The sequence below is a fragment of the Salvelinus fontinalis genome, chromosome 15 (genome assembly GCF_029448725.1).
Source record: "Salvelinus fontinalis isolate EN_2023a chromosome 15, ASM2944872v1, whole genome shotgun sequence".
In the NCBI taxonomy this organism is placed as follows: domain Eukaryota; kingdom Metazoa; phylum Chordata; class Actinopteri; order Salmoniformes; family Salmonidae; genus Salvelinus; species Salvelinus fontinalis.
Genome location: NC_074679.1, coordinates 31,574,798 through 31,595,181, shown reverse-complemented (window position 1 = coordinate 31,595,181; position 20,384 = coordinate 31,574,798). Strand labels below are relative to the sequence as shown.

Sequence of the window (20,384 nt, the reverse complement as noted above, 5' to 3'; positions counted from 1 at the left end):
TAGAGGTCCTGGATGACAGGCAGCTTAGCCCCAGTGATGTACTGGGCCGTACGCACTCCCGTTGCTGTACCAGGCAGTGATGCAACCAGTCAGGATGCTCTCGATGTTGCATCTGTAGAACCTTTTGAGGATCTGAGGATCCATGCCAAATCTTTTCAGTCTCCTGAGGGGGAATAGGTTTTGGTGTGCCCTCTTCACGACTTATTCCATGTGTGTTATTTCATAGTTTTGATGTCTTCACTATTATTTTTACAATGTACAAAATAGTAAAAATAAAGAAAAACCCTTGAATGATTAGGTATTCTAAAACTTTTGACTGGTATTGTAAATTGCACAATAATTAGATATTTTTAGATGTTTTAAGCCAGGGTATTGTTTTCTGTTTATTCAACCCGCCCTAAACCCACACGCTCTTCATCCACACAATATTTTTTTTATTTAACCAGGTAGGCCAGTTGAGGACAAGTTCTCATTTACAACTGCGACCTGGCCAAGATAAAGCAAAGCAGTGTGACAAAAAACAACAACACAGAGTTACACGTGGGATAAACAAAAGTACAGTCAATAACACAATAGAAAAATCTATATACAGTGTGTGCAAATGGAGTAAGGAGGTAAAGCAACAAATAGGCCATATTAGCGAAGTAATTACAATTTAGCAAATTAATACTGGAGTGATAGATGTGCAGATGATGATGTGCAAGTAGAAATACTGGTGTGCAAAAGAGCTGAGGGAGGAGGTAGGTAAGTTGGATGGGCTATTTACAGATGGGCTGTGTACAGCTGCAGCGATCGGTAAGCTGCTCAGATAGCTGTTGCTTAAAGTTAGTGAGGGAGATATAAATCTCCAACTTCAACTTTACTGACCCTAAACCCACCCAACCTGCGCCTGTGCATCACTAGTGACCACCTTGGCTGGTTATTTTGGAGGCTGAAATGAAGTGTATTTGTGTGTGTACAATAAAGCTGTGTATTATTGACTGTGAGCACAAGTCAGGTAATTTCTGATTAGTTATACAATAAAAGTATATTTATTATCTATTTTTTATTATATTTTTTTGATGATTAGTATTGCATGTTTAATTCACAATTACAGAAATTAAGGTAACTTTGAGAAACAACACTTTATATCGGATTTGCCTCGAGATGACTTTACATATTCATGGTACGAGGATAATAGCATGGCATCTCTGCATTAAATGCAGGCGGTAGAGGGCAACAACATCGAATATTCAAAAGAGGATTACAATAATGAGATGTATCCACCAATCCAAAGAAAGGATAGGCGGGAGCTAGACATCTCGCCTTGCCGCTTTGGGGATAACGATTTTCATTGTTCGGCCAGAGACTGAGATATGTGTCTTGTCAGTATATCCAAAATCTTTGGCTCTAATAAATGTATTTAAAAAAAATGGAAGGCAGTCGGGGGGAGGCAAGACTAGGTGAGACCATTCTAGCCAATGCGAAGGGCAGATAATGCGTGTGAACATTAGGCACAATGGTTTCCACTAGTTACCCCAGCCACAAAGTCAATACTGTCTCTATCGTAAAAAAATATTTACGGCTGGGATTAGGCATAAAATTAGCACTGAAGGTAAGGTTAGGGTTAAAATCACATTTACGTAGTTAAATTGTAGAAATACACTTCGATTATGACTTTGTGGCTGTGGTAACGAGTGTCAACTAGGCAAAACTCCGATATAAAGTGTTTTTCTCAAAGTTGCTGTGATGTCGCGTGTCCTACTTCTATCAGTACACTCGTCACAACCTAATAATTACTCAACTTCTATTGATCAAATAAGCCACACGTAGGAAATAAACCATTCAAATTGTGTTTACCAAATTCGACACTCATCAACCTCCATTAAAAAAAACTCGTCGCTTGGTGAGCAAGAAACAAAACGCCACCTGCTGGAAAAGACAGATTTAGGGCCCAGGTATCCCTAGTTACCACAGCCACAAAGTAAACATGGGCTATATAGTAGACGATCAAGAAAACAAACAAATATATTTTTGGCCTTAATTTAAGGTTAGGGTTAGGCACACGGTTATCAGTGTGGTTAAGGTTTGGGTTAGGTTTAAAATCACGTTTTAAGAACATACATTTAAGAAATAGGCGGGGTTTATGACTTTGTGGATGTGGTAACAAGTGACGACCCTTATCCCTCTCTCTTCCTCTCTGGTCCAATGAATTTCAGCGTTCTACACCGAGACTCATAAGATGGCGACCGCGGAACCGGTGAGTACCTTTACCGACGAAAATATTTTATAACGTTATTGGAATCCGTTGTCCAATATACATTGTTATCCAGAATGTAATATTAATAGCTCGAATCTAATCAATTCGAAAGAAATACATGTTTACATGGTCGTATTTTCGTCTATTCTTGCCCTTGTAGAAACTTTTTGTGCCACGACCCAAGCAGTGCAAAGACAACTGAGAGGGGAATGTACACTAGCTATGTGAATCGCCTACTGTAACTAACTAACAACAAGTTCGGTACATGTTGTCACAGCTGGTTAATTCGCTCGGTCGGGCATTTGCGCGTACCTACATGTTAGTAGTACATTTCCAACATTATGTATTTTGTCAAACAAATGTGTTTTAATGAAAGAAAAACTGCACTATAAATGGTATAATTAGCTAGTTGTCAGCTTGGGCTTTCTTGGACTAGTCTGTTGCTTCCACTTTAGGCTAGCTAGCTAACTAGCTGCTAGACAGTTCACCAACTTGTCCAATAATATGATTATGGCTGGTGCAATACATTTTACGCACAACAGTATTTACACCATAGATGAAAGTAAACTGTTTATTTCATTGATTTGAAATACTGTTGGACCATCTAAATAGTGTCTGGAAATTATGTTGCAAAAAATTGAAGTCCGATGTCATTACCTATACTCACGTTCAACCCAGCGTTGTATATAAAAACGAAAACAATCAAACTTACCAATGACCCAAGACATGGCAGTCCTGCAAGATCATACTTCTTACTAATTTAAAGTTGTTTTCCACTAGGAAATCAATTTAAATCCACCCCAACATGCTGAAGAAGGAGCAGAAGCAGAGACTGGTCAGGAGATCGTGAGCCCTGAGAGCTACATCAAACACCCCCTACAGAACAAGTAAGTTTGACCCAGGCTACTGCTCTTTGATGACCATTACAGGCTGCTACTCTGTGTTAAGAAACGTTTACCTGTGAAACTTTTTTATATATTTGAGATTCTTCAAAGTAGCCACCCTTTGCCTTGATGACAGCTTTGCACAGTCTTGGTATTCTCTCAACCAGCTTCATTAGGTAGTCACCTGGAATGCATTTCAATTAACACGTGTGCCTTGTTAATTTGTGGAATTTCTTTCCTCAATGCATTTGAGCCAATCAGTTGTTGTGACAAGGTAGGGGTGGTATACAGAAGATAGCGCTATTTGGTAAATGTCCATATTATGACATGAACAGCTCAAATAAGCAAAGAGAAACGACAGTCCGTCAGGTCTTTAAGACATGAAGGTCAGCCAATGTGGAACATTTCAAGAACTTTTAACGTTTCTTGAAGTGCAGTCGCAAAAACCATCAAGCACTATGATGAAACTGGCTGTCATGAGGACCGCCACAGGAAAGGAAGACCCAGAGTTACCTCTGCTGGAGAGTATAAGTTAATTAGAGTTAACTGCACCTCAGATTGCAGTCAAATAAATGCTTCATAGAGTTCAAGTAACAGACACATCTCAACATAAACTTTTCAGAGGATACTGCGTGAATCAGGCCTTCGTGGTTGAATTGCTGCAAAGAAACCACTACTAAAGGACACCAAAGAGACTTGCTTGGATCAATAAACACTAGCAATGGACATTAGACAGGTGGAAATCTGTCCTTTGGTCTGAAGAGTCCAAATTTGAGATTTTTGGTCCCAACCACCTTGTCTTTGTGAGATGAAGAGTAGGTGAACAGATGATTTCTACATGTGTGGTTCCCATCGTGAAGCATGGAGGAAGAGGTGTGGGGGTGCTTTGCTGGTGACAGTCAGTGATTTTATTTAGAATTCAAGGCACACTTAACCAGCATGGCTACCACAGCATTCTGCAGCGATACAGCATCCCATCTGGTTTGCGCTTAGTGGGACTATCATTTGTTTTTCAACAGGACAATGACCCAACACACCTCCAAGCTGTGTAAGGGCTATTTGACCAAGAAGGAGAGTGATGGAGTGCTGCATCAGATGACCTGGTCTCCACAATTACCCGACCTCTACCCAATTGAGATGGTTTTGGGATGAGTTGGACAGCAGAGTGAAGGAAAAGCAGCCAATAAGTACTCTGCATATGTGGGAACTCCAAGACTGTTGGAAAAGCATTCCTCATTAAGCTGGTTGAGAGAATGCCAAAAATGTGTGCAAAGCTGTTATCAAGGCAAAGGGGGGCTACTTTGAAGAATATAAAATACATTTTGATTTGTTTAACACCTTTTTAGGTACTACATGATTCCGTATGTGTTACTTCATACTTTTGATGTCTTCACTCTTATTCTACAATGTAGAAAATAGTAAAAATAAAGAAAAACCAATGAATGAGTAGGTGTGTCCACAGTTTTGACTGGTACTGTATATACAGTGTGCGACTCACTTTATTGTTATAGCTAATAAGTGTTCATAACACAAGCTGGGTCTGTCTGTGTGATTACCAACTATGCATTTCACTTTGTAACTGCAGTCAAGCTCAGTTGAACTGCCTAAGGATTTGACATTGAATGAATATGGCACAAAGCAGTGAACCATGTGTCAATCCCCCCCCCCCCTCCATCATCCATAACTTCCTAATTTGCTTCGAGGCTTATGGGCTGTTGATTACGTTTGTTTACCAGCCGTTTAATTAGCCAGTGTTTACTTTATGCAAATCCCATTTCTGTTTTGCCCCAACAGATGGTCTCTCTGGTTCTTCAAAAATGACAAGACCAAAACATGGCAGGCAAACCTCCGCCTCATCTCGAAGTTTGACACGGTTGAAGATTTCTGGGCGTAAGTATCAATAAGACTAAAGTTTTTAAAAAAAATTGATGAAATGGATTGATTGAGTATGAAAAGGATAATTGGAGATTATACCAACATGTCTTCTTTCATCATCCTGATAGCGTTCAGTTCCTTCCCATTATACTGCAATTGTGTGTGTTGTACTAAGAAAATGATCTTGTCATTTCAGTCTGTATAATCATATTCAGTTGTCAAGCAATCTGATATCTGGATGTGACTACTCCCTCTTTAAGGTAGGTTTGTGGCATTTCAAAAAGTGAACAAGGAAGCCATTTTATTCCATGTGACTTCATGGTATCTTTGCAACTAAGCCTAATTGTAAAGTGTGCCTGGAAGGAAATTGTTCAGGACTGTTCAGCCATGGCATCTTCTCCTGTGGTTTTAAACCAAGTAAAGCTGTGTCTCTCCTCTGGTGTGACAGGATGGCATTGAGCCCATGTGGGAGGATGAGCGAAACAAGCAAGGAGGGCGTTGGCTGATCACGCTCAACAAGCAGCAGAGGAGACAAGACCTGGACCGCTTCTGGCTAGAAACAGTGAGTTAGTGTGGGTATATGTCTCAGTGTGTGTGTGCATGGGCATTTTGGAATGACATACAGCCTCAAGCTTCTACCTGTGTAGCTGGATTAAGGAATTCTGTGATGCCACTGAAATGTTAATGTATGGTTCCATATTTTTTTTCGGGCACATCACTTGTCCAGCTTCTCTGCCTTGTTGGGGAGGCTTTCGATGACTATAGTGACGAAGTGTGTGGCGCAGTAGTCAATATTCGCACTAAAGGAGACAAAATCGCCATCTGGACAGCAGACTTTGACAACAGGGAAGCCGTAACACACATAGGGTAAGTTGGATCAATTTGAAGTCAATGTTTCTTAGTGTAGTTAGCGTTCCAACTTTGCTCTTGCTTTATAAAACAGACTCCACAGGAAAATGTATTGACTTACTAAAGTGTGTATAGTCTTAGTATTTCAAAATTATTTTGCTACCACCTCCCGTCTCATTGCCCTGTGTGTGTCAACAGGAGAGTCTATAAGGAGCGCTTGGGAATCCCCATGAAGATGACCATTGGCTACCAGTCCCACTCTGACACCTCCACAAAGAGCGGCTCCACCACCAAAAACAAGTTTGTTGTCTGAAAATGAACCATGTGCCTTGTTTTGTTTTGTCTACTTTTCATTGTGGGTAGGGTTTGTTTACTTAACTGCAATGGCTGCGTGACGAAATCTGGGAAAAACTCATGACTATATACCAAAGCTTCGACAGAAACAGCCCTAGACCTGTGAACACAGGAAAAACGTTATTACCAGGACACACTACTTTCTCTGGACCCCCCCACACACACACACACACATACACACCTGCCAATGCTATTAATCCACATGTCATAGCCACACAGGTGAACATGCAAACCTCAACATGCAAATGAAGACTGTTCATAGTAGGAAATGTAAGATGTTCTGAGTGCTCTTATAAAGAAAATTATTTTGTTGATTTATTTAATGGCAGGGAATACATTTGAAATGCAAAAATAAAACGAAAACATTTCTCAGTGCCCTTGTATACAGCATTGTAATTGCTGTAATCATTAATGATATTACACTTTTTTTTATTTATTATACCAATTAGCTTTTTAGCAATTTGTTTTACTTGTTCTGTGCTATGCCCTTAAAGGTGATTTGTTTTTTGTAATATGTTTTTTTTGCAACCAGATCTCTTAAAAAAAAAATGCTAAATGACATGTTATAGAATATCCTTTTTTGTGATTTCACTTGTTTTTGAGAAACTTACCTCAACCAGCAAATCACTTCTTCATCCTTGTTGTGTAGTTTAGGGGCCCTTCTATAACATTCCATTTACATCAAAAATAGGGATTTGGTTGTAAAAAAAAAAGAAGAAAAAAAAAGAAAAAGACTTCTCCTTTAAACCTCAAGCGCATGTAATCAAGCCTTTCTGATAATTTCATGACTCAATTAGTCTTTGTTAACTACATGATTAAAATTTTGGTTTTGCAATTCGGTAGAAGCTGTTTTTATATTATGGAATACTTTTTGCAACTTGTAATTTGTACAGTCCTTGTTAGAAATGGTTTGATATTTGACTTACAGTGATGCTGTATTGCAATATATACATTTCTTAGTGATTGGTTTCTGCCTGCAATGGAAACACAGCACTAATGAGTCTAAATAAAGTTTTTCTGTGACTTCAGATCATTTTTAATTATATAATATCATATAGTATATGCCATTGCCATAGCTAGTTGATCTGCCCTTGTCACCCCTAGAGACTTATTGTAGAGCTGAACAATGTATATAGCAATATTCTAGTCGCTACACCTACAGTATATCTCCTGTTGTATCATTTCATGAAAGCCTACAACAATGGCAACCCATGACAATGTCATGACACCAAATTAGTGCGCTCAAATACTTACCATTTCATGGCTCATGAAAGTATGAGTTGCCATTATGCCAGGCATGTTTCATTATTTTGGCCAAACACAAGTGCTTCCAGTTACTTTCATAACTGCTGTTCAACATTCATACATTATGAAATGCATTTGGGTATTTTATTCTCAATTCATAAATAAACTGAGCTTTGCACTTCAGTTTGAAGTATTATCCAATTGCTTTACTGTTAGGGTCAGTAATTCACTCATCTGAATGAAGTCACCAAGTTTCATCTTTTCTTCCATCTAGAGGGTGCTATGACCCCATAGTGACGTATAGCCAATCTTTGTATAGGTGCTTATTTGACCAATCAGTATGGGACCTTGATTGTCAGTTCTCTGCAAACCAGCATCAACTAGATCCACTGCATACAACTAGATCTAAAAAATGAATGCCTGATCCAATTTTTGGCTTTCTGCCAAGGTTGTTAATCAAATGGGCAAGGCTACAATTTTGAAAATTGCACGCACAGTGGGTGTCTTTTCCAGAGGTGTTATTTTGAAATGTAGACTTTGAATCAGACATAAAGAAGTCCAACAAAAACAAACCCTTAACAGTAAAACTTTATTTCAAGGGTACCTATGTAAGGAGTGCTTAATTTTTAAAGTTTTATTTAACCTTTATTTAACTAGGCAAGTCAGTTTAGAACACATTCTTATTTACAATGACGGCCTACCAAAAGGCCTCCTGCGAGGACGGGGACTGGGATTAAAAATAAAATATAGGACAAAACACACATCACGGCAAGAGAGACAACACAACACTACATAAAGAGAGACCTAAGACAGCAACGTAGCATCAACACAACATGACAACAACATGGTAGCAATGCAACATGGCAGCAGCAGAGCATGGTACAAACTTTATTGGGCACAGTCAACAGCACAAAGGGCAAGAAGGTAGAGACAACTATACATCACGCAAAGCAGCCACAACTGTCAGTAAGAGTGTCCATGATTGAGTCTTTGAATGAAGAGATTGAGATAAAACTGTCCAGTTTGAGTGTTTCTTGCAGCTTGTTCCAGTCGCTTGCTCCAGCGAACTGAAAAGACGAGCGACCCAGGGATGTTTGTGTTTTGGGGACCTTTAACAGAATGTGACTAGCAGAACAGATTTTGTATGTGGAGGAGATATCAGTAAACTGCAGTAAATATCTCAGATAGGCGACCTAAGAGGGTTTTGTAAATAAGCATCAAACAGTAGGTCTTGTAAGCATCAAACAGTAGGTCTTGCGACTGGTATACAGAGATGACCAGTTTACAGAGGAGTATAGAGTGCAGTGATGTGTCCTATAAGGAGCATTTGTGGCAAATCTGATGGCCAAATGGTAAAGAACATCTAGCCGCCCTTACCTGCTGATCTATAAATTACGTCTCCATAATCGAGCATAGGTAGGATGGTCATCTGAATCAGGGTTAGTTTGGTAGCTGGGTGAAAGAGGAGCGATTACGATAGGGGAAACCAAGTCTAGATTTAACTTTAGCCTGTAGCTTTGATATGTGCTGAGAGAAGGACAGTGAACCGTCTAGCCATACTCCCAAGTACTTGTATGAAGTGACTACATCAAGCTCTAAACCCTCAGAGGTAGTAATCACATCTGTGGGGAGAGGGGCATTCTTCTTACCAAACCACATGACATTTGTTTTCGAGGTGTTCAGAAGAAGGTTAAGGGCAGAGAAAGCTTGTTAGACACTAAGAAAGCTTTGTTGTAGAGCATTTAACACAAAAACCGGGGAGTGGCCAGCTGAGTATAAGACTTTATCATTTGCAAAACATATTTGATTTCAAGGGGGCACCAGGATAATAATTAATTCATAACTCATATACTGCATTCCAAAGCAGTACATAAACGTTTAATACATCATAGTACTATGGCATTGCTCTCAGGACTGCAGATGTTAGCATACACACAGGAGACAAAGTCCTGTTTAGAGTTTACATATCTATTCCGTTCTGTCCTTGTATTGTAGGCTATAGTGGAGAGGATGACAGGTGATCAATTTCCAGGGGGTCTGGTCGGGGCTTTCATTTCACTCCCGTCAGGATCAATGGGAGAATTTGTTATATGGGATTATGGGGATGGAAAGGATAATCAGAGAACCACTTAAGGACTTTCTAAGGTTGTGTTCCAAGGTGCGAAGGATTTAGTTTAATGCCTTTGGTATAGAATTAGTCAGGTACATATTTACTGGCAGCCTTGATAAAGAAGAGCAAAAGAGACTGTATAAAATAAATACAAATACTGTGCTTTATTTTATTTATAAAAATGTTATAGGGAAATTATATTATTTTATACAATTGCTCAGAGAAAGACATTTTGTTGAATTCTTAGGGGTCAAAATGATTGACACTCATGTTTTCAATAATCCAGCACTCTCCCCTTGCGAGGATAACAACACTGAGCCTTTTTCTAAAATGTTTTATGAGATTGAAGAACACGTTGGTAGGGATCTTAGACCATTCCTCCATACAGAATCTTTCCAGAACCTTGATTACCTTCGTCTGCGTTTATGGACTGCCCTCTTCAATTAAAACCACAGGTTTTCAAATGGATTCAAGTTCGGAGACTGAGATGGCCATTGCAAAATGTCGAATTTGTGGTCAATTTTACCGTAGGTATGAGGTACTTTTCTGCATATGCTTCTGTTTTTCAACACCAAATCCACTACTGGTGTGCATGGCAAAATAGCTTTATTTTCATGTCATCTGACCTTAGCATCGCTTGGAGTTTGATAAACGGCATTGGCACTTGAATTGGAACCAGTGCTATGATCAGATGACATGAAAATAGAGCTCTTTGGCAAAGCACACCAGTGGTGAAGTGTACTCTATCCAAAAGATAGAAGCAGATGTATGGTTCTGGTTAAAGGGTGCATGAGCCAAAAGAGCATGGATTGTTAAGGTTGTCGTAGTCGTTCTCCTCAGACGAGGAGGAGCATGGATTGGACCAAGATGCGGAGTAGTAGGTATTCATGCTTTAATGAACAAACAACAAACACTACAAATTACGAAACTCTACAAACGTGACTAACCTGAAAACAGTCCTGTGTGGCCCAAACACTGACACAGGAAACAAACACCCACAAAACACCAGTGAAACCCTGGCTGCCTTAGTATGACTCTCAATCAGGGACAAATGATACACACCTGTCTCTGATTGAGAATCATACCAGGCCAAACACAAAAATCCCAACATAGAAAAACAAACCTAGACCAACCCACCCAACTCATGCTCTGACCAACTAAAACAAATACATAACAAAGGAAAACAGGTCAGGAACATGACAGAACCCCCCCCTTAAGGTGCGAACTCCGGGCGCACCAGCACAAAGTCTAGGGGAGGGTCTGGGTGGGCGTCTGTCCACGGTGGCGGCTCTGGCGCTGGGCGAGGTCCCCACCCCACCATAGTCACTCCCCGCTTCCGTATCCCCCTCCCAATGACCACCCTCCAACTAAACCCACCTAAATGAAGGGGCAGCATCGGGATAAGGGGCAGCACCGGGATGAGGGACGGCAGCTCCGGGCCGAGGGACTCTGGCAGGTCCTGGCCGAGGGACTCTGGCAGGTCCTGGCCGAGGGACTCTGGCAGGTCCTGGCCGAGGGACTCTGGCAGGTCCTGGCCGAGGGACTCTGGCAGGTCCTGGCCGAGGGACTCTGGCAGGTCCTGGCCGAGGGACTCTGGCAGGTCCTGGCCGAGGGACTCTGGCAGGTCCTGGCCGAGGGACTCTGGCAGGTCCTGGCCGAGGGGCTCTGGCAGGTCCTGGCCGAGGGGCTCTGGCAGGTCCTGGCCGAGGGGCTCTGGCAGGTCCTGGCCGAGGGGCTCTGGCAGGTCCTGGCCGAGGGGCTCTGGCAGGTCCTGGCCGAGGGGCTCTGGCAGGTCCTGGCCGAGGGGCTCTGGCAGGTCCTGGCCGAGGGGCTCTGGCAGGTCCTGGCCGAGGGGCTCTGGCAGGTCCTGGCCGAGGGGCTCTGGCAGGTCCTGGCCGAGGGGCTCTGGCAGGTCCTGGCCGAGGGGCTCTGGCAGGTCCTGGCCGAGGGGCTCTGGCAGGTCCTGGCCGAGGGGCTCTGGCTGGTCCTGGCCGAGGGGCTCTGGCTGGTCCTGGCTGGACGGCTCTGGCTGGTCCTGGCTGGACGGCTCTGGCTGGTCCTGGCTGGGCGGCTCTGGCTGGTCCTGGCTGGGCGGCTCTGGCTGGTCCTGGCTGGGCGGCTCTGGCTGGTCCTGGCTGGGCGGCTCTGGCTGGTCCTGGCTGGGCGGCTCTGGCTGGTCCTGGCTGGACCAGACGGGCAGCGCTGGGCAGGCAGACAGTTCAGACCACGCTGGGCAGGCAGGCAGTTCAGACAGCGCTGGGAAGGCAGGCAGTTCGGGCAGCGCTGAGCAGGCAAGCGGCATTGGGCAGACGGCCGACTCTGACCTGCTGAGGCGCACAGTAGGCCTGGTGCGTGGTGCCGGAACTGGAGGCACTGGGCTGGAGACATGCACCACAGGGAGAGTGCGTGGAGGAGGAACAGGGCTCTGGAAACGCACTGGAAGCCTGGTGCGTGGAGTAGGCACTGGTGGTACTGAGCTGGGGTGGGAAGGTGGCGCCGGATATACCGGATCGTGAAGGAGGACACGCGCTCTTGAGCACCAAGCCTCCCCAACCTTACCAGGTTGAATGGTCCCCGTAGCCCTGCCAGTGCGGCGAGGTGGAATAACCCGCACTGGGCTATGCAGGCGAACACCACCTGTAAGGCTGGTGCCATGTACGCCGGCCCGAGGAGACGTACTGGAGGCCAGATACGTTGGGCCGGCTTCATGACATCCGGCTCGATGCCCAACCTAGCCCTCCCAGTGCGGCAAGGTGGAATAGCCCGCACTGGGCTAAGCACGCGTACTGGGGACACCGTGCGCTTTACCGCATAACACGGTGTCTGACCAGTACGACGCCCTCTCACTCCACGGTAAGCCCGGGGAGTTGGCTCAGGTAACCAACCCGGCTTCGCCACACTCCCCTTTAGCCCCCCCCCCAAGAAATGTTTGGGTGAGCCTCTCGGGCTTCCAGCCGCTCTGCCTTGCTTTAGCCTCATACAACCTCCTCTCCGGTTTCGCTGCCTCCAGCTCCGCTTTGGGGAGGCGACACTCCACTGGCTCTGCCCAGGGTCCTTTACCGTCCAGGATCTCCTCCCAAGTCCATTCCTCTTTTCCCCATTGTTGTTGTTCCTGCCTTCCTTCTCCACTCCGCTTGATCCTGTTTTGGTGGGTGTTTCTGTTAAGGTTGTCGTAGTCGTTCTCCTCCTCAGACGAGGAGGAGCATGGATTGGACCAAGATGCGGAGTAGTAGGTATTCATGCTTTAATGAACAAACAACAAACACTACAAATTACGAAACTCTACAAACGTGACTAACCTGAAAACAGTCCTGTGTGGCCCAAACACTGACACAGGAAACAAACACCCACAAAACACCAGTGAAACCCTGGCTGCCTTAGTATGACTCTCAATCAGGGACAAATGATACACACCTGTCTCTGATTGAGAATCATACCAGGCCAAACACAAAAATCCCAACATAGAAAAACAAACCTAGACCAACCCACCCAACTCACGCCCTGACCAACTAAAACAAATACATAACAAAGGAAAACAGGTCAGGAACGTGACATGGATGTTATTTCCTGAAATGGTACATTTGTTGAACTGCTAAATGTAGACCTGCATTGATATTTTATGCCATCTTGCATAGAATTGCAAATCAGAATATGTTGTTTACTTGAAAATACTAGATGGTATTTACATTTAATTATTGAAAACAATAGGGGTTGTACACTAATTATAGAAATGCTTGTGCCTGAATTATGGAACAGCTTAGATGTTTCCCACTGCACATTATGGAGTAACATTGATGTGTTATGCTTCCTACACAAAGCAGCATGGATGTCATGTCATAGTTCTGCCATTTCCTTAAGTCTAGGGCAGTGGGATGCTGCATCTATTTTGGTCTCCCTCTTCAGCTGGCTCAGAGGGAGGCAGCAAAGGCGGTCTGTCACCGCGGGGAGAAGCAGAGGGCTAGCTACAGTAGGGTAGCTAACCCTCAGAGATGCTAACCCCACAGGTACATGCTAATGAAGCAAGCAGAATCAATAGCACAGCCTTTCCACCCCTATTTCACCTACTACCTCTATTACCACAGCAATCAGGACTCCTCTTTGTACCGTGCACATACCAGTCTCCAGAGATATAGTTAGAGGAGGATGTGTCCGAAAATATTAAGGAAAGAGAGAAATTGAATTAAAGAGAGCGAGATGGAGAGAGGTGAAAGAGAAAGCCAGGGAGAGGTATAAAAAACATTTTTGAGCAGATGTGTCAGAGAGAAGCTTAGAGGGACAGAGAGAGAGGCTATGAAATAGAGAGGGGAGGAGTAAAAGCCCTCCCTGTAGGTTTTTCTTCACCCATTCAGAGCGCTGAGGTAGGGCGAGGGCTGATCACAGGTGATGAGCAAGAGTAGAGTGAAGAGGGGGGAGGATCAGTAGAGCAAGGGGGATAACTGAACCCCTGCCGCGCCTCAACAAAGGAGCTCACACCAATGAAGAGCCTTTCTCTATTTCTCTCTTTCCCTTTCTCTCTCTCTGCCTCATCTCAGCTCATCCCCCCTCAGTCGCCCGCCTGTTCCAGTGTTTTCACAAGGCTTTCGAGATGGCTCGTTAGAATAGTGGGAGAAATTAGGAGTGCAACCGTGGGAATGAAATGCACAGTAATCAAAGAGATAGTGAGATTAAAGTATATTGTTCCCATGAAGGGCAGAGTAGAAGGGGCTGACACAAAGCGGATTGAGCGGGCACTCGGAAGCTGTGTGTGCATGTTAGAGTAAGTCTGTGTGCGTGTGTCAGCTTGGCTGCGTGACCCTCAGTGAGCTAATCTGGAGTATGGATTTTGGAATGAGGAGCAGCACTTAAAGGTAAGAATCACCTCAAAATATACCTGTCACTGAGAATATACCATATTATTAAGGAATTGTCTTTTTTTCCAGAGGGGAGAATTCTTACCAACTGTACTCGTGTTTCAAATCTGTAACTGACATTTCTAACACAGGGAAGATTTGACTGGAATGATCCTTTCTCCAAAGTCTGTCTTCTCTTGCGCATAGGCACTCTTTCAGAAGGAGAGAGTGAGGGTAGGAGATTTCATAATTTTCTTGTTGAAAACCCTCCTGAAAAGGCGTATTTCTATTCTGTTGTGGATGGGGTATGTGGATAAGTGATATAGGGGTGAGTGGGAACTGTCTGGGTGAAGTGAAATGAGTGGATGAGGTACGTATATAAATTAGGTGGATGCTGTGTGTGAGACTATCAGTGGATTTGGGGAGTCAGGATGAAAGTGTGGTTGAGGTTGACAGAGCGGATAGCTCTGTTGATGAGGTGAGTTTTGTGGATATGTAACTATTGTAATCATATTATAAATCAGTGTATAAGTGAGTAATAGTGGGGATAAGATTGAGGAGGAAATTAATGGATGAGGAGTACTGTATGGACGGAATAAATTGATGAAGTCTTTGGATGAGGTTGACGACATGGATGAGGTCTATGGATGAGGTGTGTGTGTGTATGAAAAGTACATTGCGGTTGAGATGAACTGGATGGGATGAATGAATTAAGTATGTGGATGATATGAACTGCATTGTTGAGAAACATGGATGAAACATATGCAATTAATGAAAATTGTTGAAGAGGTGAACTGTATGGATGCGACTTATAGATGAGGGAGTCGGTTACCCACTGAGCTGTCCTGATGAGGTGAGCTTAGCGTATGAATTTCTTCTATGTGGATGAGTGCACTTTTGAAAGCTTGCAGATAAGGTGAGATATTGTGTGGCCATAGTCCTTCATGCAGATGAGTGCTCGCAAAACCCATAACTTAATACACACATCTCCCCTGACGTTAAACATGAGCAAATCCATCTGAATTATACATGAGCTATGCTACTGAAGAGGTCTCCAGGCTGGACCTACTGTCTGTCTATTCTGTCTGTTGGAGCTGCTAATGGAGAGAAGAGGAGCCCAGTTTCCAGTAAAGAGGCGTTACCGCTGCCCGCGCAGGGATATGAGAGAGTGTGTGAGGTGTTACCATGGCAACCTGTGGTAACGCCAAGGCAGCAGCTAGTCTTGCTGGGGTACAAACAGAAATAAAACAATTACATCACAACAAAACTGTAGCCTACATGATAAATAAACCAATACATCTTACAGGACATTACACTGAACAAAAATATAAACGCAAGATGCAATAATTTCGAAGATTTTACTGAGTTACAGTTATAAGGAAATCAGTCAATTTAAATAAATTCATTAGGCCCTAATCTATTGATTTCACAATACTTGTCACGACTGTCTTATCAATAATTGGACCAAGGCGCAGCGTGAGTAGAGTTCCACATTTTAATGATAGTGAAACTTCCAAAACAACAAAGATATAACGATCGTGAAATACGTAGCGCACATAGACTCATACAAAACAATATCCCCCATAGCAGGTGGGAAAAAGGACACACTAAGTATGATCCCCAATTAGAAGAAACGATTATCAGCAGCCTCCAATTGGGAACCATACACACACACCAACATAGAAATATGATACCTAGAAACCCCCCTAGTCACGCCCTGACCTATTACACCATAGAGAACCTCGAGGGCTCTCTATGGTCAGGGCGTGACAATACTGGGAATACATATATGCATCTGTTGGTCACAGCCACTCGGGCTCCTGAGTGGCGCAGTGGTCTAAGGCACTGTATCTCAGTGCTAAAAGCAGCACTACAGATCCTGGTTTGATTCCAGGCTTTATCACAACCGGCTGTGATTGGGAGTCCCGTAAGGCGGTGCACAATTGGCCTGATGTCGCTGGGGTAGGCCGTTGTTGTAAATAAGAATTTGTTCTTAACTGACTTGCCTATTGAAATAAATAAAAGATACCTTAAAAAAAGTAGGTGTGTGGATCAGAAAATCAGGCAGTATCTGATGTGACCACCATTTTTTTGCCTCATGCAAATATTCCACTGTGGCCTGTGGAATGTTGTCCCACTCCTCTTCAATGGCTGTGCGAAGTTGCTGGATATTTGCGGGAACTAGAACACGCTGTCGTATACTTCGATCAAGAGCATCCCAAACATGCTCAATGGGTGACATGTCTGGTGAGTATGCAGGCCGTGGAAGAACTGGGACATTTTCAGTTTCTAGGAATTGTGTACAGTTCCTTGCAACATGGGGGTGTGCATTATCATGCTGAAGCATGAGGTGATGGCGGCAGATGAATGGCACAACAATGGGCCTCAGGATCTCATCATAGTATTTCTGTGCATTCAAATTGCCATCGATAAAATGCAATTGTGTTCTTAGCTTACGCCTGCACATACCATAACCATATAGTTAAAGTGGAAATGATTGAGCCAATTGAAAGTTGGGGATGATCAGGTGGCCATCATGGTATGAGTTTCAGAATGGGAATTTAGCCGTGACACACCATGGTTAACACCCCTACTCTTACAATAACTGCCAAGGGATCTTTAGTGATTACAGAGAGTCCTAACACCCATTTAACATCCCATCCAAAAGACAGCACCCTACACAGGGCAATGTCCCCAATTACTAAATTGGGATATATTTTTTTTAAACCAGAGGAAATAGTGCTTCCTACTGGCCTTCCAACATCACTTCCAGCAGCATCTGGTCTCCCATCCAGGTACTGACCAGGACCAACCCTGCTTAGCGTCAGAGGTAAGCCAGCATTGGGATGCAGGGTGGTATGCTGCTGGCCACTCTGTTCACACAGAGTGGCCAGCAGCATACATATGTATACATATGTATCTGCCCGGTACAGTTGAAACCTGGATTAATCCATGAAGAGCACAGTTCTCCAGCATGCCAGTGGCCATCGATGGTGAGCATTTTCTCAATGAAGTCGGCTACGACGCCGAACTGCAGTCAGGTCAAGACCCTGGTGAGGACAACGAGCACACAGATGAGTTTCCCTGAGACGGTTTCTGGTATTGGCATAAATTATTTGCTTGTGCAAACCAACAGTTTCATCAGGTGTCCGGGTGGCTGTTCTCAGACAATCCCGTAGGTGAAGAAGCATGATGTGGAGTTCCTGGGCTGCCGTGGTTACATGTGGTCTGTGGTTGTGAGGCTGGTTGGATGTACTGCCAAATTCTCTAAAACAACATTGGAGGCGGCTTATGGTAGAGAAATGAACATAGAATGTTCTGGCAGCAGCTCTAGTGGACATTTCTGCAGTCAGCATGCCAATTGCACACTCCCTCAAAACTTGAGACATCTGTGGCATTGTGTTGTGTGACAAAACAATGCACATTTTAGAGTGGCCATTTATTGTCCCCAGCACAAGGTGCACCCGTGTAATGATCATGCTGTTTATTCAGATTCTTGATATGCCACACCTGTCAGGTGGGTGGATTATCTTGGCAAGGGAGAAATGCTCACTAACGGGGATGTAAACAAATTTGTGCACAACATTTGAGAGAAACAACCTTTTTGTGAAGATGGAACATTTCTGGGATCTTATATTTCAGCTCATGAAACATGGGACAAACACTTTACATGTTGTATTTATATTTTGGTTCAGTTTACATTATTACTCTATTATTACACATTTACAATTTAACATGTACAATACTACAATAATACAATATTACATTGTGTGTGTGTGTGTGTGTGTGTGTGTGTGTGTGTGTGTGTGTGTGTGTGTGTGTGTGTGTGTGTGTGTGTGTGTGTGTGTGTGTGTGTGTGTGTGTGTGTGTGTGTGTGTGTGTGTGTGTGTAGAGTGAGTGTGATAGAGTGTGTGTGCGTGTTTGTGTGTATGTCTCTTCACAGTTCGTGTGGTGCCATGAGGTGTTGTTTTATCTGTTTTTAAAATCTGATTTTACTGCTCACTTGAGTTTCTTGATGTCGAAGAGAGTTGCATGTAGTCATGGTTCTATGTAATGCTGCGCGTTTCCCATAGTCTGTACTGGACTTGGGGACTATGAAGAGACCTCTGGTGGTATGTCTTGTGGGGAATGTATGGGTGTCTGAGCTGTGTTAGCTCTTTGAACAAAAGGTTCACTGCTTTCACCACATCAATACCTCTCACAAAGACATGTGTTTTCTCACCTGTATCAGAGAGGAGAACAGAACTATATCTCGTGAGGGGCAATGGGCATGTTGTTCTCTCATTTAGCTCTCATATCGTTTTTTTGTTCCACACTTTGCAGCCATTTATTCAAGGGAAGCAGTTTGTAAAGCTTTGATTTGATAAAGGTTTACAGCCACATCAGACCAAGGATATGAGCTGAACACAAGGGAGTGGCAGATAGATCAGAATACTGATAACAGTCGGCACACTCAAGCATTTCCTTCTCTCGTACACTGAATATGGATGGTGTGCTACGTAGCACAGTTCTCTGAACGTAGTTGTGCCACTCATCTTCCTCTGAGGCAAGCTGGGGTGTTTGGTTGTTATTGGCGACTGGGTTTGTAGTTCTGACAGGGAGACGAGGCTCCTCTGTAGTGTCCTCAGTCTGGGATAATTAGAATTGCAGATGTAGTCTTCTGTAGGCGTTCGTTTCAACAAACTCAAGGTTTTCCTGTCTGCGGTGAATAGGTTTTGACTCAGAAACACTCTTGTGCAGATAATTCACAAGAGCAAGGGCATATTTGTACGCACAAAGGACCTATTTTGTCTCACACAGGCAGGTACGCTACCCATCGTACCACTGGTATCAATTGGACTGCCATGAAACCAGAATTGGTACAGAATACCCACCCCCGAAACACACACACATACGCACACACTCACAACTGTATATGGAAGATATTTTCCAGTGCAGTACAGTATTGTATAAGAACTCATAAAGTGACATACTTTCTGGAGGGTGCTTCCAGAGGCTCATGATTTCCCAGGTACTGGAATGTTGTCATGAAATGTAAACTTCATCTTGAGGCTGTTCCTTTATAGCTTGGTGGTTCAGATCTGTTTGTACACCTCCCAGCCATGTTTGTTGACTGTTACACCCAAGTAACATGCATGGCTTGGCAACGATAGACAGATTTAGCTATACAGACAGCACATAAAAATAGGACTAATGTTATGACATTAAAAAAAGAAGGATGACACTAGTTTGCACCAGAGACTTCACATACCCTATAATGGTTGTGACCTCTTTTGGTTTACTTACTGTTAATTTGATCCGTGGGCTATATCAGGAAATAATTACTGTTGACACTTTTTTTGAACCACCTGTATGTAACACACTTTGAATACATTATAAACCAACTCTTGAAATCCTATTGTTGATTCTTGTTGATATCTGGGTAAAAATGAGACATAAACTCTACAGATGCAAATTCACTGAACCAGCTACACTATAAAAAATTATTCAGGGGTGAATTGAAATTGACCCCCAAAAACCATATACTTAATAACATTTATGCAAGTCATTTAAATTATTTTTTAATTTCATTTTACCAAAACATTTCTGAATAAATCCAACTTAACATGTTGCTTAAAATGTAAGTATATTTTATAAGGATAACCACAGATAGAGAATATTGATTTAATTTACTGCATTTTAATAATATTTTAAGTTCTTGCAACAACTTGCCACATGGCTCTGTTTTTAGAGGATTGTGGTTAATTCAACATGATTATTTTACACAATGTTGTATACATTGAGTGTACAAAACATTAAGAACACCTTCCTAATATTGAGTTGCACTCCCCCTTACCCCTTTTGCCCTCAGAACAGCCCTAATTTGTCTGTGCATGGACTCTACAAGGTGTCTAAAGCCTTCCACAGGGATACTGGGGCATGTTGACTCCAATGCTTCCCACAGTTCAATGTCCTTTGGGTGGTGGACCATTCTTGATACACACAAGAAACTGTTGAGC

The 20,384-nt window shown here is 43.2% G+C and overlaps 2 protein-coding genes across 2 annotated transcripts in view; both read left to right on the top strand.

Annotated features, from left to right (window-relative positions):
* Positions 1 to 1,358: 1,358 nt before the first annotated feature.
* On the top strand, positions 1,359 to 7,629 carry LOC129811794 (eukaryotic translation initiation factor 4E-like). The gene is made up of 8 exons (XM_055863421.1): positions 1,359 to 1,442; positions 2,199 to 2,239; positions 3,020 to 3,126; positions 4,918 to 5,013; positions 5,195 to 5,258; positions 5,447 to 5,560; positions 5,726 to 5,865; positions 6,046 to 7,629. The coding sequence occupies exons 1-8, from the start codon at positions 1,397 to 1,399 to the stop codon at positions 6,158 to 6,160; spliced, it is 723 nt and encodes a 240-aa protein (XP_055719396.1). The 5' UTR covers positions 1,359 to 1,396; the 3' UTR covers positions 6,161 to 7,629.
* A 6,216-nt stretch (positions 7,630 to 13,845) lies between these two features.
* The window catches only part of LOC129811793 (leucine-rich repeat and immunoglobulin-like domain-containing nogo receptor-interacting protein 2), a 37,585-nt gene continuing 31,046 nt past the window's right edge, over positions 13,846 to 20,384 (top strand). Inside the window, exon 1 of the mRNA XM_055863420.1 lies at positions 13,846 to 14,403. The gene's annotated coding sequence lies outside the window, so the exon portion shown is untranslated. The remainder of the gene's footprint in view (positions 14,404 to 20,384) is intronic.

What these genes read in the sequence shown, in the direction of transcription:
- LOC129811794 (XM_055863421.1), top strand. Translation starts at nt 1,397, where the DNA reads ATGTATTTAAAAAAAATGGAAGGCAGTCGGGGGGAGGCAAGACTAG. An exon ending in ACCGCTTCTGGCTAGAAACA is followed by an intron (nt 5,561 to 5,725) that starts GTGAGTTAGTGT and finishes TCACTTGTCCAG; the next exon opens with CTTCTCTGCCTTGTTGGGGA. An exon ending in GAAGCCGTAACACACATAGG is followed by an intron (nt 5,866 to 6,045) that starts GTAAGTTGGATC and finishes GTGTGTCAACAG; the next exon opens with GAGAGTCTATAAGGAGCGCT.